Source organism: Choloepus didactylus, chromosome 21 (genome assembly GCF_015220235.1).
Source record: "Choloepus didactylus isolate mChoDid1 chromosome 21, mChoDid1.pri, whole genome shotgun sequence".
Taxonomy (NCBI): Eukaryota; Metazoa; Chordata; class Mammalia; order Pilosa; family Megalonychidae; genus Choloepus; species Choloepus didactylus.
The window spans coordinates 46,414,624-46,437,904 of NC_051327.1; the positions used below are offsets into that span (position 1 = coordinate 46,414,624).

Genomic DNA, 23,281 nt, shown 5'->3' on the forward strand with positions numbered 1-23,281 from the left:
AGCTTGTCCCACCCTGTGCCCTCAATCCCTGTTCCACCCCACTCTCCCCAAAGACACTGCCACAACACTTTTGTACAATAAAGTTTAATCACAATTATAAAAATGTGGTGTTGGGCTATTAACATATGTACAATCCAGCCCGACAGGAAGGGCCCACCCCTCACCCCTGGCCTGACTGAGCCAGGCCAAACTCCAGACACAGGGTGGGAGGGGGGCCCATAGGGTCTGGCAGGAACAGAAAATGAGGCAGGGTTCCAGGCACGGAATCCCCAGGACCTGGGGGCGCAGGGCCCCCCCCCCAGGGGGAGAACATGGCCACTGCCCCTAGAGACCCCCAAACTGGGGAGGGGTGCACACAGGGCACAAAGAGGAAGTCCCCATTAACACAAAGCAAGGGGGCTATGCAGCCCCCAAAGAACAGGATCTGTACAAGCCGGCACCCCAGGTTTCCACAGGAAACAGCTGCTGGCAGCTACAAAACATTTACAGCTTCTTCTCCGCAAAGAAAAAAAATCAAGGGAAGGGAAGGGTGGGCAGGGGCAACAGGGGAGGCAGTGGCTGCCTCGGGGAACTGAGGCTCCCTCGCTGGGCTCGGGGCCCTCAAACTCCATGCTTGGAGCTGGCGGCAGGTGGGCCTGGCTGAACCCACTAAAGCTGGGGGTGGGGGGTGGTTCTGGGAGCTCAGGGCACCAAAGGGGAATAAATAGGGATGGGGGCACCAGTCCTGCCCCAACTCAGTTGAGGGAGCCTCGGCAGCTTTCGGTGCCGCACAGACACGGGATCTTGTTGTCCTCCAAGGGGAACTTGTAGTCATATGTGATCTCCTCATCCACGCCAATGGGCTGCTTAGAGTAAATCACAATCTTCTTCTGGGACTCAATGGTGATCACCTTGGCGTAACAGTTGGGCTGCGGGAGGGAAGGGCAGTGTGAACCATGCTCACCCCCAGGGACCCCCACACCCCCACGCCCCCACCCCTGGCCAGCCCCCAGCGCACCGTGCAGCAGTGGTTGATGAACCTGGCCAGGTTGCCGCACTTGGTGGCGTCGATGATGGTGTCGTGGTCCACACGGAACAGGTAGCTGCTGCCAATGCCCTCCTGCACATAGCGCTTCTCCCGCATGTCAGCCACCATCTGGGAGGAGGGCATGTGACAGTCCAGGATGTCCTGCAGCTTTCTGCCAGCCCAGGCCAATCCTCACCAGCCCGTGACAGGGGTCTGCACAGCCTATCACCCAGGGCCGAAGCCAAACCATCCTTGCCCTGCAGTTCTTCCTCTGGCTGCACTAACCCAAGGCACTGACCCTCCCCTGCCTCAGCTCCCAGCAGCCCTCCCTCTATGGCCACCCACCCTTAACCTTGGGTTGCCATTCTGACCAAGTCATCCAGGACATGACCCCAGGGACTCTGCACAGTGCAATGGGAAGGAGAAGCAGCCACTGGCCCCTCGTGGAGGCTCCACCTGGACCACAAGAGAGCTCCAGACTGTTGGGGAGCCAGGTGATTCTTCTCCCAGGAGCATCTCAGAAAAAGGCACCCTTGGCTGCTGCCGGCTGAGGTGAATGACCAGCCATTCTAGTTGGGGTCCACACCCTTCTGGGAGAGGTGGCAACTGATTTACCAGGAAGCGGGATGAGGGCCTTGTGCGCTCTCTCTGGGTGACCTCACTCCCTTCCAGGGCTTCATCAGCTAAATGCTGGGACTCCTCCCAAACTTCCGTCTCCAGCCAACATCCATCTCCATGGAGCTGCTGGGTGTTCTCCCGGGGATGTCTCCCCAGCATCTCGAGATCTATATCCAGACTGGAACTCATCATGACCCCACATGTGCCCCGCCCCATTCCCTACCTCACTGGTGGTCCCCGTGTCCCTGGATGCTGAAGCCAGAGCCCCGAGAGATGGCCTCCACTCCTGCCTTGCCATTGCTGAGCCACAACCAGCTCACAGCCTGTTCCGGCCAACCCTTCTGGGCCTACAGACTCCTCAAGGCACCTCTGCTGCCCCTGCCTCAGCCTGGTTACTCTTGCCTTTGGCCTAGGTCTCCACACTGGGCTCAGTCTCTAGTCCTTTCTCTATGCCACACCCAAAGGGAGCACATCAACGTCCCAACAAAGTTCTTGCCTGCTGAGCACCACCCAGCAACTGTCCTCTCATCAGAGGTTCAAATCGATTCATGTGGCTCCAGGTCCGTGGAATCTGGGCCCTGCCTGCCCTCCAGCCTCATGTTACTGCCAGTGGCCCCACATTTTCCCAGCCAGCCATGCTGACCTGCTCACACTCAGAGACTGTCCCGCCTCAGGCCTACATGGTGACCCTGCTGCCTAGAGAACACTTCCTTTTGTCTGAGCTGGGGACCCCCAATCATCTTTTGGCTCTTAGTGGACACATCACTGCCTCTAAGAGATCCTCAGTCCCCCCATCTCCCAAAACTTCCCCTTTTACAACAATTGGCACGGTTTACTGTCAGTACTTGTTCAATGCCTGCCTTCCCCACTAGACTGCCAGCTCCTTAAAGGATGAGACAATGTCACTCGTTTCCTGCTGTATCACTAACGTGTGTTTATGAGACTATTACTAATTGTTAAATAAAGGAAGGAAGGGAAAAAAGAATGAGGTTTCCCTGGAGCGGGGAGGTGGGTCAGCTGGGGCCTCACCTGGCGGATGTTCTGACCCACGTACTCAATGACCATCTCATCGGCTGCAATGGGCTCCATGGCAAACAGACCCCACTCATGGATCCGGCTTCGGCCGAACCGGAGCTTCTTCTTCCGGAACTGGGGGGCAGAGGGCAGACTGCTGCTGGCTGCCTCCCACAACCCAGCCCAGCTCCCTGCCTTTCCTGTGGCTGTCCCAGGTAAGAGCAGGGTTTGGCCACTGGCCTCCCCCTCCAGCCCCACCCTCAGGGGATCACACACTCCTGCGCCAGGCCATTCCCCTTGGTTCCACCTTGTCACAGAGCCTCTTCCCTTCCCGGGTTCCGGCACCTTACCTTGAGTTGGTTCAGCTTCAGCAGATCGCTGTCCATGATGGCTGAGGTGCCAATGGCACTCAGCAGTCGCCGCTGCTCAGACCGGCGCTCTGAAAGCACGCGGTTGGTCCCCTGTGAGGAGGAAAGGAAAGGATGAGTGGCAAAAATAATGGGAAGAGGGTGCCAGTGGGCCAGGGACCGGGCTAGGGCCTGACCTGCGTGTCCATTCCTTCCAGCTGCCGGGCTGAGACAGGGCACACGTCCAGGTACTTGTCCTTTTCCTTCTTGCTGATGGGGTAATAGCCTTCGCTGCGGGCTGAGCCTGTCTGGTGCTCCCGGGGCCCGTCCTGGGGCCGCCGCTTACGTTTTGGAGTGCTCAGGTTGGTGAGTGCAAGGGGTTAAGGAAGAGTATGGGTTCCTCGCTGGCCAGAATCCTGGGGCCCCAGTCCCCTCCACTCACCCCAGCCCTGGTGCAGGGAAAGGGTGTCTGACCTCCACTGGTAGCCCTAAGCAGAGTCAGGGTGAGGGAGACGGACAGGCAGAGAGAAACACCCAGGCTGAGGGTAGCAAAGAGAAATGAAAGGACAGGGAGGGAGAGACGCAGGCGTTGGGGGTGCTGGAGGAGGACAGGGCCTCCACGCTCAGGATATTGGTATGATGGACCCAGTGGGTGTCGTTGAGCCAGTCAGCCCCGCTGGTCTGCTGCAGCAGCCGCTCATAGGTGAGCCGCAAGTAGCCCATGTCCTCCAAGTCCAGGCCAGAGTTCCAAATGTCATACAGGATAGTCATCTGCTCAAACTCACTGCGGGGTTCATAGGAGGGAGGCGGGGGTGGGGGTGGCGGCGGGGGCGGTCGCCGGCGCCGGGCATGAGAACGGAGGCTGCGCCGCCGGAGGGCCCCCTCCCCATCGCTGCTGCTGCTGCTGCTGCTCTCTGACGACTCGGACTCCTCTTCTTCCTCTTCCTCTTCCTCCTCACCCTCTTCTTGCTGTGGCTGCTGCTTGGGCTCCTCTGCCTCAGCCACCACAACCTCAGGGGCCTCCAGGACCTCGTCGGCTGGGGAGCTGAAGAGGGCAGCCGGGGCGGGCACGGGCTCCAGGGGCCGAGGGGCCGGCGTAGAGGGCGTGGGCTTCACAGCCAGGGCATAGTTATGCTCCAGAAGGATGTGGCTGAGCGGAGGCCCTAGGCGGTCTGCCTCATCCGATGTCTCCGTGGCCTCCGAGTCGTTGCCAGGTGGCAGGGCAGCCAGCCCACGTCGAGCAGGGGTCAGGGCCAGGTCGGCCAGCACGGCCAGGTCCACCTCTGTCCCTGGCTCAGCCTCCTCTTCCTCGGTGGAGCGACCTCGGCCTCCAGCCCGGCTCCGACCTCCTCGAGACACATCCTCAGGCCAGCTCTTGACCAGAGACGCGTGGTCCAGGGGCAGGTTGCGAATGGTCCGCTCAACACCCCGGGGGACTTTGCGAGAGACTGGGCCAGGAGACTTGACCCGGGGCGGGGCAGCTGGGGGCGGCTCTGGGGCCGGTGTCTCCTCCATGGTGGAGAAGGAGACGGTTTTCCGGCGTTTCTTGGGTGGGGGCAGAAGGGGTATAGGAGAGGACGGGCGCTCGTTGGGGCGTGGGGCAGGGGCTGGGGGTGCAGCTGGTGGCTCTGGGGGAGGCTGGGGCACACTGGGAAGTAGTTCCTCAGTGGAATCTGGGGAAAGAAGCAGAGTCAGAGTGTTGGCCTAGCATCATCAGACTGAGGTCCACTAGGGGCAGGAGGCTGGAGGCCGAGCTGGGGTCCCCTCACTGGGTCACATACACATCAGCTGCTTCTCACAGGCTGCACTCAATCGCTCAGCTTCCACTCAAGAAACCCAGACAAATAGATCCTCGTGCTTGCCTGGGGAAAAACTGCTGGCCTTGCACACTCACAACGCTTGGCACTGTGGGCCTCCTTGACAGGACAAAACTTTGCACCTGCTCACTCAGAGTCAACAAATACCCAGAGCCCCAACTACCTGCCAGGCCCAGGGGTAATGTGCTGGGCAGATGGACACCGCCACAGCCCTCATGCAGCGTCCAGTCTAATGGAGAGGTGATTACCCAAAGCAAATGGACAACCAGAACTGTGAAGATGAGGATGGGAGAGAGTGCCAAGGACAGACACTTCCATTTGCGCCTTTCTGCCATGAATGGCAGTGAAAGAACTACATCCAGGCCCTCAGACCAAGACAATCTCTACCAGCTGTGTTTTATAACAAGAGCCCCAATAAGCCAGATTTGAACTAGAACACCCATTACTTCAACTACTGACAATATTCTCAGTTTAGTGAAGATAAAAAGATACAATGTAAAAAGCTCAGTCTTGCCTTTAGTCTCCTAGCAGGGAAGGGGGAGGGATGTCTCCCCTAAAGACCTTGAGGTTTAAGTTGAGCTCTAAAGGATGGGGTGGGGAGGGGATACGTAGTCTTTAAAATTATATTTTTTATTGCTTTCACAGGCAGCATAGATATCTCCCCATTTGAAGCTCTCAGGCCAGGGAAGCACATCCTCTCTGCTGGGGCCCCCAAAAATCTGGGGTGCATGTGGGGGTCTGACCACCGCTCAGGACATGTGTAGCCCTTTCCCCTTGGACCCTGTCCCCTGCAGACCTGACCCACCAGATGACCCCTGAACCGGTCCATGGCCTCCACTCTCATTCTAGGGTATGCCACCAAATGGCCCCCAGCCCTGGGCTTCCTGTTCCCTTGGTTTGGAACACCTCTCGCCGAGTCCCGACTTCCTGTGTGAAGCCTTCCCTGACTTCCTCAGACATTGCTAACACCTTCCTCTCAGAACCAGGAGGCTGGGGTGGGGTAGGGGTGTCTCTAGCACTGGTCTTCAGGTAGGCTGCATCTGATTAATAGTTAATATTGTGCCAAACAGCAATTCAAGCCTTTAATGGGATTAACTTGTTCAATTCTCATAACCCTACCGCCGGGTCTGATCAGCAACTCATCACACAGAAGGAACAGAGGCACCAAGTGGTTAGGTCCTAAGTCACAGCAAATGACAGAGTGAGTCCTGCGTCCGAGAAACCTGGGCTGATCCATGCTCGCGGCTGCTACCCTGTGCTGCTCTGGGATTCCTGCAGTAGGACTCGGGGGTTTGCCTCCTGTGCCACCACTCTTGGCAGCAATCAACCCGTGTCCACCGCCTGAACAAACGCTCCCCAACCTGGCACCCGAGCACAGCCCTCAGCCTGCTGGCCCAGTACCCTCTGGGGGCCCAGCCACACCCTGCAGCTGGCGAGGCCCTGAGCACTCACCCCAGGCCCTGCAGCTCCTGGGTCCTCTCACCTCCTCTTCACCCCATGTTGGGGAAATACCCCCACCCCCAACTCTCCCAACCAAGCCCATTGTGCCCTCTGGAACCCTGACTCCTAAGCAGAAGAAATTCCCTTCCTAGTTTAGCTTCCTCACACAGATTTCCCTCTTCTCTCTGCCTGGAAGGATCCTGACTATCGCTTTTCATTCAGACACCTTTTGGGGTACTTGCCCAGTCAACACAACTCTCACCTTTCCGTACTCTCTGTACTTTCTGTACTCTTACCTCTCCACTCTCCAGATACCCCCAGAAGCTATGGTTTCTACTGCCTGGCCGGCCTCCCTCTCCAGTGCCACTGCTACCTGGACCTCCTAAGCCAAGCCAGCCCCACAAGGAACTTCCCCAGGAATAAGGCACTGAGAGGGAGTGGGTCTGCCTTCAGCCAGTCTGGGGGTGGGAGGGGCAGACATCCTCTTGTGGAATAATGGAGAAGCTAAAGCAGCCCATTTGCAGGAGGAAAGAAGAATGAGCCGGAAGACAGACCAAAGGCGAGGCCTAAAGGTACTCAGGTCCCCATCTGTGGGTTGTACCAGACAGGTCATATCCTGGAAACAAACTCCACTTCCTACCCCAACCAATGGGTTCCTTTCACTAGAAACCCAAGCCGCTTCCACTAAGGCTCCTACTTACCAGGAGTCACTTCACCCTCCCTGGAGTCGGTCCTACCCTCTGGAGTTCCTGAACCCCTCTGCAGCCTTGTCCTTTGTAACTTGCATTCACCTAGAGCTCCATCATTCCCTAACACCAAGGGGCCTGGCGGACTCTTCCGCTCCTCTCCCTTCCCTGCTAGCCACCAAGAGGACCTCAGCACCCCACCTGTTCACCTCAATTCGCACGTCTCCAGTGATCTCTTTCCTTCGCTCTCAACAACCTCTACTAGTCCCCTTGCCCAGACCTGGTCTCCCCAAGTACTCTGGATTCCTACCCCGATCCCCTCCCCTCTGATGATTCTGTCACCCTCTCAGTTCACCCTACTGCACTTTTTCCATACCCCACCCCTCCATCTCCTTCCAGTCCATTACCCTCCTCCTCAACAGACGTCTTCCTTTAATGTGCCCAGACCTCAGGGGCCTCACCATGTCTTCTGCCTCCATAGCACCTGACCCATCCTCAAGTCCTCATCCCTCCATCACCTCGTCCTGAGACCTCAACCCTGAACATACGCACCCCACTGCCTGCTCTCCTCCTCCCATCCCTGACTCTAGCCTCGGCAGGCTTCTGTGCTGTCAGAGGGCCTAGTCGACTTCAGATTCATCCCCCATGGGGGCCATTCCAAATCTTCCCCTCACTCTCAAGACTCTCCCTGTTCCCTTCATTCTCAGAAAACATCCTCCCTTCCTAATGCACAGAGGAGAAGAGGCCACCAGGCATAAAATCCCGCATCTGCCTACCTCCCCACTTGCCAGCATCTTTGCCTCTGATCCAGAACCCCTCCCCTTCCCCAGGCATGTCATCCCCAGGAGTATTCTCCACTCTCCTGCTCCATCTACCCGACCCCCTCTTCCCTTCAGTGTATGAACATGTTCAAGTCTCACCTACTTTGAGAAGCTAAACCCTCCATTGACCCTGAATTCTCTCCTTACCTTCCCAGACCCTGAGATAACCAAGGGCTGTCTCTCCAATCCCAGCTCTCTACTTCCTAGCTGTACGTAACCTTGAGCTTGTTCCTGTACCTCGCTAAGCCCTCAAATTCCTCTCCTGTAAAATGGGAGTGAAAACAGGGATGTTGTGAGAATTAAATGAGGCAACGAATTTGCAGCGTGCTAGGCCTTGCAGTGTGCTCGGTAATTGCTGGCTGATACCACTGCTGCCCCTCAACTCTCCCTTCCCAGCAAGAGTTGCCCACCCATCCTGAAGAATGGCTATCTCTGTCACCACCCCTCACTCCTTACCCCATAACTGACTTCAGTTCCAATCACTCAACTGAAATCAATCAGTGACCTCCTAACTACCAAAGACAACAGGCACTTTCCTATCTTGCAGCTTCTCTGCAGTCTGATGATATAGACCACTCCCTCCTTCAAAAAACTCTATAGCCTCCCCTGGTGTCCAAATGCTACATCCTAGTTTGATCCAACGGCCTGTTGAATGTTTCTACCCAGAGGTGGCAGAGGCTCTTCAAACTGAACCCCAACTGAATTTATCAGCTCTCTTTCTGATCCTGGTTCACCCTGAATTTCCTTTCCTGAAAAGCAGTTCAACCAAGTCATCCTATCTCCTAAATTTCTACTGAATCCTTGCCTCCACTTCCACTCCTTGCATCTTACCGTACCCAATGCTTTTGTTCATGCCCCTGTCTCACCAGTTCCCTTTCAAGCCCTCCGTCAGTCATCCTACAGGCCGTCTCATCCTTCCCCACCCTTCCTCTGCCGTACTGCCAGAACAATCTTCCTGAAATGGAAAACTGACCATGTCCTTCCCCTTCCTCCTGCCCCACTGAGAATGAGAATACTAAGGCTGTGGCCCTCTGATGTGCCTGCCACCCTGGGGGCCCTTCTGCTACCTGCTGGGCTCAGGAGGAGCTGGAAACAAGAGCCTGGCCTCCTCTGCCTGGGCCAAAGCAGACTGCACCAGTGTCGGGAGGTCTCCATCTGGTCACTGCCCAGCCTGGACCCCAATTCTCAATAATTTTCAAGTGGGAGGGCCCTGGGGGCCGTGTGATCTTTGAAGCAAAGCCTAAAAACTCAGATATTTGATTCCCTCCTAAAAATGCTCTAGTCCAAAAGACCACTGTTGCTTGTCTGGACTACTTACTGCAATAGCCTCCTAACAGTCTTTCTGCATCTACACTGGCCCCGCTCCAAGCTCGTCTGCACTGCATCTTTCCAAAACACAAATCTGATCATATCACTCCTCTGATGGCCTTCTACTGCCCTCAAGATAAAGACCAAATTCCTAACCTGGCTTCCTCATTTTGCACGGTCCAGCCCTTGCCCACTTCTCCAGCTTCAGTCACCCCATGTTGCCCTCACTTCCAACCTCCCGAAGGCCAGCCTTCTTTTAGCTTCCAGCATGCTCTTTCCCCTGCTCAGGGCCTTTGCACCTGCTAACCACTCCCTGCACTTGCCCGTTTTGCCTAGATTTCCTCCTAATGAGGCTTCAGCAAGGAAGACTTTCCATATCCACAGATGAACTCAGGTTCAAAGTACCCTTTACTTTTCCTTCATGACTCTTACTTACACAGGTTGCAATCACAGATTTTCTTACAAATTACTATTTGACAAAGTGTATCTTCTTTTAGACTGCAAGCTCCATGAAGGCTAGAACAGTGCCCACTGGATATATCACCTTAACCCTGCTCCTAGTGCTTGGCTATAGTACATGCTTGATAAATTTTATCTTCTGCCTCAACCAATACATCACCCAGCAGGAAGATCAATGGCATGAAAGTCGTACAAAGTAACAGACAAACGCACAGATCCACAAAAGAAAGCAAAAAGAGAACTAAATTCAGCATTAACATTGTTAACATTTGTTTCTTATCTGTCCACTGAATCACTTGCAAACATACACTACACCTTAGGGAATGAGTTTAAAAAGTTAGTAAGCGGACTTTGTTAACTTGGGAATTTTCCCCTATACTCAACCAGGAGAAGAACACTCTTCTTCACTTAGTAGCCAAACACCGTAGTCAGGCTCTGTAAACCACTGACAGCAGCACAGCGTGACTGGGGTAAGTGACAGGAGCTAGTGATTTTCATCCACCTCTGTCATCAAAGTCACACACAGACACGGAGCTAATGAAGGCCGGTTCCACTGTTCTCTCACAGGCACACAGATCCGCCAAGATCCAATCAACAGCCCCATCCACCTACCTGCAGGCTTTGCTGGTACTTTCTCCTCTTCAGGGAGAGGGGTGACTGGCGAGCCTGCAACCCTCTCGGGCTTGGGCTCCTCCACAGGTGCCGGCAGGGGTGCTGGGGCTTCTCTGGGGGGCGGTGAGGTGGAGGGGATGGTCGCTGGTGGCTCTTCTTCCTCTTCTTCTTCGGAGGAAGACTCAGAAGAGGAGGAGGAAGAGGACGAGGAGGCCGAAGAGGAGGAGGAAGAGGAAGACGAGGAGCTAGACGAGCTGCTGCTCCCAGAGCCTGACGTGCTATCACTTTCACCATCTGAGTCAGCGTAGAGAGAACATTTGGAAGACGAATCGCTTTCCTCATCCTCGCCTGGAAATCCAGAAGGGGCAATCAGGCCAGGCGGGATGACCCCTCACTCGGTCAAGCCGTGAGTTCCTTTACTGACTAGCTGTTCTGGATGTGTTAGGTTCTGTGCAAGGTGCTGGGAAGCCCAATGGGAATGAGAGAAGCCCTACCCTCAAGAAGCTGGATAAGCAAACGATTTGTTCACAGTATGATAACACCAGTATCAGAGGACAGAGGAGCATGGAGAAGAGAAGCCCTGGATTCTGCCTAGAGGGTTGAGTCAGGGAAGGAATCCCTTGAGAAAGTCATGTTGAAACTGAGGACAAGAGGGACATGGGGGCTAAGCAGGGATGTCAAAGGCAAACAGATGAGAAAAGAAAAGATGGTACATTTGGAGACGGCCAAGCTGTCTGCTCTAACTACAAAAGCTTTTCCTGAAGTAGGTCTTTCAAACACTACCTGGCTGATGGACTCTGTCAGGATTCTAGCATGAAACAAGCTTACAAAACATTACACACCACTATATGCCACTTGGAGACTGTAAACACACAGAAAGAGTGCTAAAAAGTCCAGCGATAAAACCTTGTTTCACTTTAAGTCGGCATTCCCCAAACTTGTTTCCTCAAGGAATTCTTCAGTCTTTAAGAACCGTAACTCGATTAAGTCAGAAAAGAAGCTGGTGGCCAGAGAGGGGATTGGAGTCTGGTGAAATGGAACTGAACAGGTAAGAAGGTGGATATAAATGGCTTCAAGTACCAAGATGGAGTCCGCGACTTGTCTTGTGGACAACGGGGAGCCAGGAAAACATTCTAAGGAGGGAAGTAAGAGGGTCAGATGTGCATCCCACAGAAGGTAATTCTACCAGCAGGTTGGAGAATGGGTTGAAATGGAGGGAAAGGATGGAAACAGAAATGGGGAGATCATTCAAGACTGCTGAAGAATCTAAGTGGGGAATGATGAAGTCTCAAACTAAGGCAGGTAGGAACAAAAGAGGTGACAAATTCAAGAAATACTCAGGAAATAAGACTGATGGGAATTGGTACTCAGTGGATGTGTAGGGGTCTCAAGCCCCCACTCCATTCTGTGCCTCCTCATTCTTCGATGACCCTTGGCCTACACTTCATCGAAAGGAGAAGCCCTTGGACCACCATTCTCATCATTCTGGTTTCTGCTGAAATGGACCTCTCAGAAGCCTTCCTTGACCATCTCACTTAAAACTGGTAAACCTTTTCCCCAATCCCCCTGCTCTATCGCTCTCTATCCCATGTATCTCACTCTGAAGCAATTATTATTTGTTCACTTGTTTGTTGTGTCCCTAACTCCTCCATTGATCACAAGCTCTACAAAGGCAGGAACATCTGTCTCAGTCACTGATGTAGCTCTGATACCTAGAACAGCACCTGGCACAGAGCACAAGGGCTCAATACATACTTGTGAAGAAATGAAAGGAAGGCTGACCCAGGTGCCCAAAGCCTCAATGAATATAGAAAAACAAACGTGCTCAACAGAAGGATAGAATGATGCCATGGGAAGGGGGAGGCACGATTTGGTGGCATGGGCCCTAGAGGAAGAGTAGTGCCCAAAGGTGCAAAGGTACAGTCTGAGAGCCCTAAGGGGTGGCAGGAGAATGCAGAGCCGTGTCTCTAGAGCTTGGGAAAATCAACAGTCTCTGCTGGGTTGTCTTCAGGGGAGAGCCGTGTTTCAGTAGAAAAGGTAAGCAGGAGGCAGCATTTTGGGTATTGGGGTTATTGCTACAATGGGTCAAAGGTTCCAAAGGATGTGGCTAAGAGACAGTTGCTCTTGGGGAGGGCAAAGGTGTCCAGTAAATTCAGCAGGAGGGTTATGTGGGCCCAGGAAGGGGCTAGCCAGGTGGCTAAATCCCTTCTCCCCCACAACAGAATTCCACGCAACTGCCTGCACTTACCATCTGATGCCTCTGTCTCCTTCTTAGTGGTACTCATGGCCTCCTCTCGCTCTTCATCTTCCTCATCTTCCTCATCCTCCTCTTCGTCCTTAAGGAAAGGGACAAATGGGGACTAAGAGGAAAAGGGCAACTGGTCTTCCAGGAGGCGCAGGTATCTGGGCTCCAGCCTGAAGAGAAGCTGGCTGTGGGGACGGAGACTCAGGAGGTAGGTTTTTGGCAGACACGGAGAGCCCTGGCCCCTCACCTTCTCTGAGGAAGACTCCTGGGATGCCTCCTCCCCTTCGCTATCCAGAGCAAAGGCCTTGCGGTGCTTGCCCTGGGTCTTGCCTCTCTCTTCGTCTCGCTTTGGGGGCTTGGTCCCTGGACGTCCTGGCTCTCCAGCCTCCTTCTCTTGCTCAGGGTCTAGGCCCAGGTGAGTGAGTGGTGGTTAGGGCAACTTACCATCAACAGTGACAGTTACTATTTTCCTACCTTGTGCAAGGAGCTTGGCATACATTACTGCTAATCTTCCCAATGGTCCTACAAGACGAACCTCATTTTGTAGACAAGAAGGTGAAGCTCAGAAGAGAACACAAAACCCTCACAGTTGCCTAACATTTTATATGGCTTTAAACACATCCTGCCCACTCTCTTCTGGATCAGGTGGAAGAGGGAGGTGAGTTATTATGCTGGGCCCAAGAAATCAGTACAAAAGCCCATGGAGCTGAAGGGAAACAGATCTGACTCAAGAAGGAAGAGATCTCCAGCTGTGGAAGCTGTTGACGGAAAACTCAGACCTGGACAAACCGGTAGGAAGGTTGCAGAAGAACAGAAGCAAAGCTCAGATAAGAAAATTGGGCAGATGACCCGTTTAACCTTGAAATTCTGTGACTCTCTACGTTGACTTCATTATTCCTATTTTACAGGTGGAAAAACTGAGATGCAGAGAACTTACCCTTACTAGAGTTAAGAACCACAACCAAAATTCAGAGCTAACCCTATCTGACGTTCCTCATGCCTCTCCAAACTGCTTCATTTTACCGTGTACCACCCTCTAATTGGCTCCTTGCTCTCAAGACACCAGGACCCCTGTCCTTGCCTCTGGCTTTCCTGTCAATCTAAGCAGTCTATCCCGTTTTCCTTCTGCCTGGTCTCCCAACTCACCATCTTCATCTTCCTCAGCTGGGGTGGAGGGCCGGGGCCTCTTTTCCTCACTGGCCTCTGAAATTTCTGATGGTTCTTTCCGCTTTACCTGGGGGGATGAGAAAAAGAGACCTGTTTAGAAACCAATGACCCTACCCCAAGGAGGGCCCTCCCTGCTCCCCACCTCACTCAGAAGTTCCGGGTACCTTGAAAGAAGGTAGCCGCAGGGCTCCTCGCAGTCCTGACCCGAAAGCAAAGGCCTCAATGCCTGTGGTACCTCCACTCTTGGCCCAGTCGACAAGGGACAGCAGACCTGGTTCCTTGAGCTTTGTCTTCTCTTTATCCTCCTCCTTGGCTTGCTGTTTGGCAGCATTCTGGAATGGCTGTAGGCAGCAGGAAGCCTGAGACCCAAAACCCAGGTGCTCCCTCCTGCCTGAACTCTCTACCCAGGCCCCAAGAATACAGACCTACATCTACTCACTTCTCCGTTTGCCGCATAACTAGGCCACAGTTTGCATTCCCAAAGTCTGCTCATTTAGTCCATCAACCTCATGAAGAAGCCACTATTATTCCCACTTTACAAATGGAGAAGCTGAAGACTGAAGCCTAGAAATGTAACGGCCTTGTCTGCAGCACCAAATGAGCAATGGAGGCAGGACAAAGCTCTTTTGATTCAAAGGCCTTAGAGCCCCCTACTGCTCCATGTTCCCCGCCCCGCCCCGCCGCACCCCCAAGTACCCACGGTCTCATGCTCCACTTGCCTTGAGCTGGACCACCTGGAGAAAGCAGAGGTCTACTGATGCTAATGGAGCCCCCACCCCCACCTCCACCCCCCCCCCTAGTTTCCCCAGACCCAGGTGCTGGCCTTACCTTGGCCTTTTCTTCCTTGCTCTCCCACCACTGGTCAAAGGCTCCAAAGGCTACATTCTCTACCATCTTGCGGTTGAGGTCTCGCTGCATGATGCTCTTCATCTCTTGGACTAGGGTGGCCAGAACACGACCCACCGTGCCCGCTGATGGAAGGGTCTTGCCCTCTACCAGCTCTGCTTCCTCCCTGGGAGGCAGCCGGGCCTCTTCTCCTGAGGTTGAGGAGGAGGGCAAGGGCTCGGCTGCCAGGGGCAAAGGCAAGTGGTAGGCCTCCCGGGAGTATGCCCCTCGGCCTTCTTGCCCTTGTGTATATAAAGCATAGGGCAAACCATAGGCTGCCTCTTGGGGGAGCGGGAAAGGGAGGAAGGCCTCCCCAAAGGCCCCGCCAGGGGGACCAGCTGAAGCAGCAGTCAACGCCTTGCCCTGCCGCAGCTGGTGGAGCCGGGTCAACATCTGGGTCTGCATCTGGAAGGACATGGGCATCCCTCCCCACTGAGCCCCGAGTCGATCCATCAGCTCCAGGGAGTTCACAAAGTCATAGATGTGGGGGGGGCGGTGGAGGAGGTGGTGGGTACTCAGGGGGTAGGGGCCCATCGGGTCGGGGTGGGAGGAGGTAGGCAGGTTGGTGGGGAGGGTAACTAAGAGGAAGGGAAGCCAGATAAGGAGGGGGAGGAGGGGGAGGAGGGGGTGGGGGAGGAGGCTGCTGGGGGGGGCGTTGGGGCTGGAGGGGGTGAGCCACCCCTGTCGTCATCGGAGATCTCCATGTCCTCTCCGGAAGAGCATGGAGAAGCCTGGGGGGTGAAAAGGAGGGTCAGAGAAGGCTTCTGCCTGTCCCTGGATTTTCCACCAAATCCCTGTGTTCTTGTCTAGTTCCCTTTCCCTTGACCCCAGGGCCCAACCCTGCCTCCCAGATCCCAGGCTCCTCCACTGGCTGACCCCAACCTCACCTGGCTCTGTCCGTTGGCCTTGGGAGACTCCCTGGTAGCCCCTGGTTCCCCACTCCCTGTAGGAGCCACATCCTCAAAATTAGCTGGGGCTGGAGGGGGTGTGCAGGGCCCGTGACCTGACCCAGAAGGCACCTCACTCCCCGTGTCTCTAGCCCCAGGGCCTGCACTGCTGTTCTCTTCCTCCTCCTCTGTGTCAGAGGCCAGGAAAGAAAACTTGGAGCGCTGTTCCTTCAGCAACATTTCTATGCGGGAATCCAGGCTGCTGTGTTGAGCGAAGGGCACACTCTCGTTGGTAGTCTCTGGTGCTGGGGAGCCGGAACGGGCAGGTGAGGCTGGACGGGGGGGAGGTCCGGGCTGCTTCTCTCTCAGGGCTGGGCCCCCCAGGCCCCCCACCTCCACCAGGTTCTGGAGGCTCCGGGGGTGGGGCCTCCGAGGCAGGAGGCCGGTAGTCCTGGTCAGTGGGCCGGCTGGGCTCAGGGGGCAGGTAGGAGGTGTAGGAAGGCGGGAAGCGCTCAGCTGCATTTTCAGCAAAAGGGGCCCCAGGAGGCTCCTCTCGAGTGGCCCGGCGGGGTGGGTAGGAAGCATGGCGCTGGTAGCGATTCCAGCTTTCATAATATGCTGGGTAGTTTGAGTCAGAACCACGAAAATGAGAAGACGAGGAAGAAGTCGACGAGGAGGACGAGGACAACGAGGAGGAAGAGGAGGAGGATGCAGCAGTGGCTGCAGTGGTGGCTGAGACGGCCGCAGAGGTGGTAGTGGGGGCGGAAGAAGCAGAGAAATGGCGGCGGGAAAAGGAATCTTGGTAACTGTTCTCTGACCGCCGGGGCTTGAAGGAGGTTGAAGTAGTGCTGGAGAAAAAGTGGGGGAGTTAGCTGGACTTGTCTCTGTTACCAAACCTTGGTGACCCAATTCTCAGTACACTCAAAGCTCCTCTACACACCCCCAAAGGAAGATATCAATGCTACTGTATTCCTGCGTTAGTGAGCTGGCTGAATCCACGGAGAAACTAGGACAAATTATTTCCAATTCCCCTTCAAAGAGACTTGGGTTCCTTCTTCCCATTGGCCGCTCCCAGAATCTGATGGTTGGGGGCCCCAGATTGGATCTGCTCTGTACCTGCTGGAATAGGCAGAATCCTGAGAGTAGGGGGTGCTGCCCCGAGACGTGTAGGGGGTTCCTTGGGAGGACTGAGGGGTAAATTGGCCGAAGGAAGATGGGGTGTCTTGTCGGCTGCTGGAGAAGCTTGTGTCCTGGGAGCAGGGGGTGCCATTGCCAGGGGTGCCCACCACAGCGCTGCCTGCTGGGTAGGCTGCTGTGTCAGAAGAGGAGCGGCGGCGGGATTCGGTCTGGATGGTGAGAGTGGGGCAGGGAGAAAGGAAAACCAATCAAGTACCATTAGAGAGTCTTCCCAGCCCAAACCAAAAACTCTAGTTCCTTGTTGTTTGAAAGCAGCCAGGCACCTTTCCTAGCTCCTCCTGCATTTAACAGGGAAGCCGAGAACCTCCCAAAGGCTGTTCCTGCTCCTGGCACCCAGGTGCCATGCCCACATGGCCAGGGCTGTGGCAGCCCCAAACTCCTCACCGTCTCAGGGGCTGCACTAGAGCCCTGGAACTTCTCACTCAGGGCCTTGCCCCCGGTGGGCACTGTTTGGGGGGTGTAGGAACCATTGACAATCAGTTCATAGTACTTCATTCGCTGTTGTCCTGGAGGGAGAGAAATGGAAACCAACAGTGTCAGATGAAGAACACAACTCCTTCCTAATTTGAATTCCTGCTTCTCTCTCAGGCTCCGAGTTTCCTATGAATTCTTGGAGTCTTAGACTTGGGGATTTTAGTTCTTTTATCTTATCTCTGTCTTTGGTGTCTTAGGACCTGTCCCTAATAACTACTGCAAACATATTGGTATGGCACTTCAGACTACAAAAACACCTTTAACTTGTGTTACACTTGATGACCACCAGGAAGGAAAAATATTGGTGCCCCTATTTTAGAGGAATAAAGAAAATCAACCTGTACAAAGTCACAAAGCTGGTTAATGGCAGAACTGGAATTCAAACCCAGGCCTTCTGATGCTAAATCCCACCATGCTTCTTATCCTATAAATTAAAAGATGCAAAATAGAAGCCTGAGAGCTAAATCCAGCTCACGGTGCTTTATTTGGCCTATGCATTGACTTAAAAATTTTGCAGGGAGCCAATATTTAAAACTGCAAGATTTCATACACAAATCTGTGTTTCTGGCTTCTTTTTAAAAATTAGATTATTTGGCAACTTTAGTCCTCATTCCCACTTGAAAACCATCAGTTACTGCCAACTAATAGCTGCCTTCTTTAGATAGGGCTAGACCCACATACAGTTCACTGCAGTCCCCACACCTCCCTACTGCTCCTTACCACAAAAGCCCAGATCTATACAAGTCTCAAATTCTGTATCCAAAAGTTCAAAATCAAAAACCTGGTATTTTTTTTGGAATTTTATTTCAAAACCTAACCTGAGCTGAGGATATTTACTGTAGTCTTTATTTCTTCTATCTAGCATGCCCCTTTATACATTTTCTTACAGATACAGTCAAGTGCTTGACCATGGGGTACTGCCCCAGATCCTGCTGGAAATAATAGACAAAAGACCACATAACATTCTGGACTCCATACCAAATTTTGAAAAATAACTCATTTCAGAAAGACATCTCCCCTCAAGAGTTTCCAATAAGAAATTGTGGACCTGATCACTTGCCTGGCCCCCAGAGGCATCTGTGTGTACCACCTCTGCTGGAGACCAACTTTGGGCAGGGGGAAGAGGAGTTCTTACCTTTGATGTCAAGCTGGGCATGGATGATGTTGCCCATGACAGAGGTAAGGTGGAGGTTTTTGACTGTTTCCTTTGCTCCCCGAGTGCTGGTGAAGAGCACGCGGGCCAGGCCCAGGTGCTTGCGAGTGCGGGGGTGAAGAAGGATCTCCACCTCTTCCACCTCGCCATACTTTCGGCACATATCCTTCAGAAAAGTCTCCCGCACATTATCGTTCAGCCTAGCGAAGGTCACTTCCTTCAGTGGGATCTGTCCGATATAGAACTCATCCAGCTGTGGAGAGAATGGGAGTTGGCCTGGGATCTCAAAACTTATCACTGTTCCTTTGTCCTTGGGGGAGCTTTAGATCCACAAGGTCAAGACAGATGGGACTGAGAAACTGAGGGGCCAGGGAGAAATACCAGGAAGAGAGCCACAACTAGAGGATACATCAGTCTTACCCTCTTTTTTCCCCTGAATTCTTCCCACACAGAATAATGGCAAGAACCAGAAAAGAAACATATAAACCAAGAAATAAATCCATGGAAGGGGCTAGTTGTGGGGAAATAATTCATTTGTTCAGATTTTACTAAGTAACTACCAGGGACTAGACACTAGGAATACAAAAATGGCAAAGCAATGATTCCTGTTTAGAAAAATAGATAAGACAGATAGATGCACAGAACCATACCGTGACTGAAAAATGTCAGCAGAGGTGTGGACAGGGTGTTTGGGAGCCCAGAGTGGGAAACCTTTGTTCAGAATGGAGTCTGGGAAGGATTCATAAAAATGGTGTCATTTGTACAGGGTTTTTCACATAAACAGGAGCACTCCAGGATGACAAGAACTTCTAGGGAACGGAGTCATAAAACAACTTGACATTTTCTGGAAACTGCAAAGTGTCTGGTATAGATGGAACACAGATGTGAGGTACTATGGCAGGAGCTGAGTTTGAGCCAGATCAATAATCACAGGCATCAGTGCTCAAAAATGTGGACTGAGCAACAAGTAAAGTAAGAGAACAGGAAGAGCAGAGTGATAAGTGACAGTAGTGTGAAGTGTGAACTGGAGGCGAGAATGGAGTCAAGGAAACCAGGTGAAATGAATACAAGGATCTGCATTGAAAAAGCAACAGAAAAGGAGAGATAAAGATGGAAAGGAGACGTGTTTAGGCAGAGACAAGGACCTGGGGACAGATTCTGTGAGAGGACACCCTAGACAGGACAGAAGAATCATAGGATGCCTCCTGGTTTCTAGCTTGTGCACCTGAGTGGATGCTGTGGCCATTCAATGGTAGAGAGGAAACAGAAGGAAGAGCAGGACAGATGCTGAAGCTCTTGAATCTGAGGTGCCTGTAAGGTCTCCAGATGGAACTGTCCCTGTAACAGGTATCCAGGTCTGAAGTTCAACAGAGTGATTTTGGCGGGAAACAGATTTTGAACTCATTGACATTTAGGTAATATTCAAAACCATGAGTATGAAAGAGACTGTCCAGGCAAAGTATATAAAGAGATAAAAAAAAAAAAAAAAAAAAAAAGGTGGGGTGGGGGTAAGGGAGCCTTGGAACAATTTATTTAAGAAAAAAGAAGAGGAAAAAACTAATGAAGGAAACTAAAGAACCAGTTTTCTAAGGCCATTCCAAGGCCTGATGAGTACCATGCGAAACAGGGAAATAGGAGGCCTCTGAAGAAAGAAGAGAGAGGATCACATGACCAAAGGAGAGATAAAGTACAGAGGACTCCAGGAAAGCGAGGGCCTTGTCACCCCCTTAGCTGTTGAGCAACTGGGATAGGCCACCAGAGCACTGTCATGCTATGCACTGTCTAGGAATGAGTATAGCAGTTAAGTCTGTCTTTATCTCATTCTTCAAGAAGTGAACATCGCTGCCACCAAGGATACACATGGGATACCTCACCTATACCTTTCTAGCAGAGAAGCATCTCTCTTGTCCAGAACAACTCAGAGCCATAGCCTCAGAAGCAGTTAGAGTTGGCTGTGCCTCTTTCATCAGAAAACTCCCTTCCATTAGGCTACTTTAAAACTAGACTGTCAGGAGGGACCGTCCACATTCTCAGACCATCCACATCCTCCGAGGACCACCACACCAGGAGACTGGCAGACACATACCTTAAATTTAGGGACAGGGAGGGAAAAGTCTCTGTTTTTGGACCTGACGTGGCAGCGGGGGTCCTGGAGGTCTTCAACTGGTATATACTTTGAGTCCTAGGAAAGAAAGCAGGAACAAAAAGGCAGCTTAAGGTGAAGCAAAGTCGTTGAGCTCTAGGAAGCCCATCTGGAGACCTATATGCAAAAGAGCTGCATCTGGACTGCCCATTTTTTTAGAAGGCAGGCTGTGGCTCTAGCAGTTCTAGGTGCTGGACAGAGGTAATAGAGAACCGAGACCTGGAGTTCCCGAGTCGGCAAGCAAAGGCCCGAGCACTCACGTTGACACTGAAGTGAACTCCATCATAGCGGTACACCTTTTGAGAAGGCCTGCGCAAGGCAGGGTCCAAGGCAGGATCCACGATGAGCTTGTAGTTTCGCCACTGGAAGCTCGGGGCCTTCTGCCCATCTCCCCCACCTTCCTGATCCATCTTTGCTCATTTACACTGTTAGGAAAGAGGGATACACAAGGAGGTTCAGGACTTAGGCCTGACTGTCTTGCTGCCCCTCACCGGCTACCTCAGACTCCAGGTTCTCTCATTAACCCCGTTTCCACACCTCACCAAGACTCGTGGCTCTCCCAGATCTTCCCTCAGGTACCCTCTCTTTCACCACGACACCCCATTCTCTCTCCACCTCCCAACTCTCCCCTCGGGCCCCTAGGGCCATCTCGCGCCCCCTTACCTTCCCGCTTCTCCCCAGCGCGCGCCCCACTTGGCCTCGGAGCAAGACCCCTCCCCCGCCCCCTAGTAGGCCCCGCCCCCTCCCGCCTCCTCACCGGCCAGCGGCTCGGGCCAAGCCCGGCTCCCGCTCCCACACACCCGCTCTGGTCCCCGCGCCACGATCCTCTGGCGGAGAGGTGGCACCTCTTCGGGGCGTTGGAAACACCGCGAGACCGAGCCCGAGACCCGGCTTCGGCCCCGAATCCGGGCAGGGGGGTGGGGGGGAGCGCGCGCCGCTGCCCTCTCCTCCCGCCCCGGCGCGCTCTGCCCCCCCACCCCCGGACTCCGCGCACGCGCGCCGCAGCCCCACTCACCCGCTCGTGGCGAGTGGCTCCCCCTCCCCCCACCCCGCGCAGCACCTCAGCGGCGCGAGGCGGTGGTGGCGGCGGCGGCGGCAGCGCGAGACCCGGCCCCGCAGCGGTGGCGGCGGCGGCGCCCCCCCCACCACCACCTCCCCGGCGCGCGCACCAAACACCACCGCCACCTGCGCGAGGCCCAGCGGGCACAGGGTCTGCATTCGCACTTTCGCCACGGTTGCCGCCGGGAGATCCACGGAGCCGAGGGTAGCGGCCTCGCCTCGGCCGGCACCCAATAAGGCTCGGGAGTTGCGGCCCAGGGAGCCTGGAGATTGGCCGCATCCCCCGAAGAGTGGGCTTCACCACCGTTATCTAGCTCCTGCGGCCTGGGTTCCTTGACGAATCGGCGGCGACTAAAGCTGCGACTAGTCCCTGAGGAAAAGGGGGCGGGGCGGAGGGGGAGGAGGCCAGCCAGAACTGGGGAGGTTTGAGTGGCGCGTTGAACAGACGCAGATTCGTCGGGCGGGCGGGGCGAATCAGTGGACAGGATGCGCGCTCCTTTGCTCCTCTTCCCTACCCCTTTGTCGCGCGGCCAAAAGGCTGAGGGCACGCAGATTCGCCACGGGTCCTGCCTTCAGCTGTCACCTCCTTTCGCCCTCCTTGGCGGAGTCAAGAAAAATACGCCGGTTAGCCAAGCCCTGTTGGCAGGGTCTGTCACTTTTTCTGGATCTTTCTTACTAGGACGACTCAGAGGCCAGCCCAGTTCCGACCCAGAAGGAAATGGCTTCGGCCCAGAGCTCCTCTCGGAGTCCGATGAGGAGTTTCAGCCGAGCATACAGGGCCCGAGTAATGCTGAGGAACCGACTTGGCGAATCTGCGACTTCTCCTGTGGGCGGAGCCAGGACGCCGCGCGCGTAGGGGCGTGGCCAGAGCTTGCGGAGCCGGGCGCTTGAGGGGCGCTTCCCGTAGCACCCACCAAAACCTCGGCGGGCTGGGAGGGGCGCCCGGGAGGTGGAAAAATACAACCAAGCTGCGGTGACTCAGGCCGTTTGCCCGGCGCCGCACACAATGCAGGGAGCGTTTTTCTCCCGTTATCCCTCTGGAACCTCTAAGATCCCCATTTGACAGATGGGGAAACTGAGGCCTGCAGAGGGCCCGCATTTTGCTTGGGTTCAGCTCACTTTAGTGGTCAAATCAAGAGGTTCTCTGAAAAGGCTTGTGGGGCTTGAGCACTTTAAACACATCCTTTAGAAAAATATTGAAGTAGGTCCTATGGGAACTGGCGTGAGCTAGCCAATTCTCCAGGCACCATGGTCCCAGTGTCCTGTCTCTTCAGCCGCTGGAGGGCAACACCAGCCCAGGCCTACACCGGGGAAGCTGGGGCAAGGGTTGCCTAGTGGCTTGGTCCACCTTTTCTTTGGCTTGGACGCAGGCACTCTGGTGTCTGAAGACTGGCACTCCCACAAGGCCCCTCTGCCTGAGCCAAGGTCACCCTGGGGTCCAGACATCTCTACATCACTCACTGGCTGAATGACCTTGGGCAAGTCCTTGACCTCTCAAAGCTTCAGTCTTCTTCTAAAAATGGATGTTCATTCCAGTCATGCAGGACTAGGATAGGCATCAAAACAGTGCTGGAAAGGCCTTGGAGCCTGGTTCAGGCAAATTTATGTCAGAGGACAAGGGGATTTGCCTAACCTCTTGCACCACAAGAGTAGAAGAGAGAGTGTTGTTAGGACCCTTTAAATTTTTGAAGAAAATAAGGCTGAAAAAAATTTTAATGGAGGCACAGTTGAAAGGGACTGGCTGCTTTTTTCAAGTCAGAGATTTCCCAACAGGGGGATGGCAAAGGTGATCCAAGTTCAGATTCACCTGACTAGCCATATGGCCTTGGGCAAGACCCTGAGCCTTCCTTGGGTTCACCTTCCTTATCTCTGAAACGGAAATGACAGACTCCTCTCTTGAGGTGGTTGTGAGGGTTAAATGAGATAACCTATGAAAATCCCCT

The 23,281-nt window shown here is 54.0% G+C and overlaps 1 protein-coding gene across 1 annotated transcript; it reads right to left on the bottom strand.

Annotated features, from left to right (window-relative positions):
- Window positions 1-68: 68 nt before the first annotated feature.
- Window positions 69-21,202, bottom strand: SETD1A (SET domain containing 1A, histone lysine methyltransferase). Its single transcript, XM_037814243.1, is given in 22 exon segments — window positions 69-908; window positions 998-1,135; window positions 2,654-2,773; window positions 2,989-3,099; window positions 3,183-3,355; window positions 3,618-4,658; window positions 10,129-10,476; window positions 12,377-12,464; window positions 12,621-12,778; window positions 13,520-13,607; window positions 13,705-13,881; window positions 14,369-14,917; window positions 14,919-15,077; window positions 15,079-15,156; window positions 15,313-15,654; window positions 15,656-16,160; window positions 16,429-16,658; window positions 16,894-17,015; window positions 18,119-18,389; window positions 20,223-20,318; window positions 20,540-20,704; window positions 21,037-21,202. Coding segments are annotated over 21 exon segments (5,118 nt in total). The 5' UTR covers window positions 20,690-20,704; window positions 21,037-21,202; the 3' UTR covers window positions 69-734.
- Between the last annotated feature and the right edge of the window lie 2,079 nt (window positions 21,203-23,281).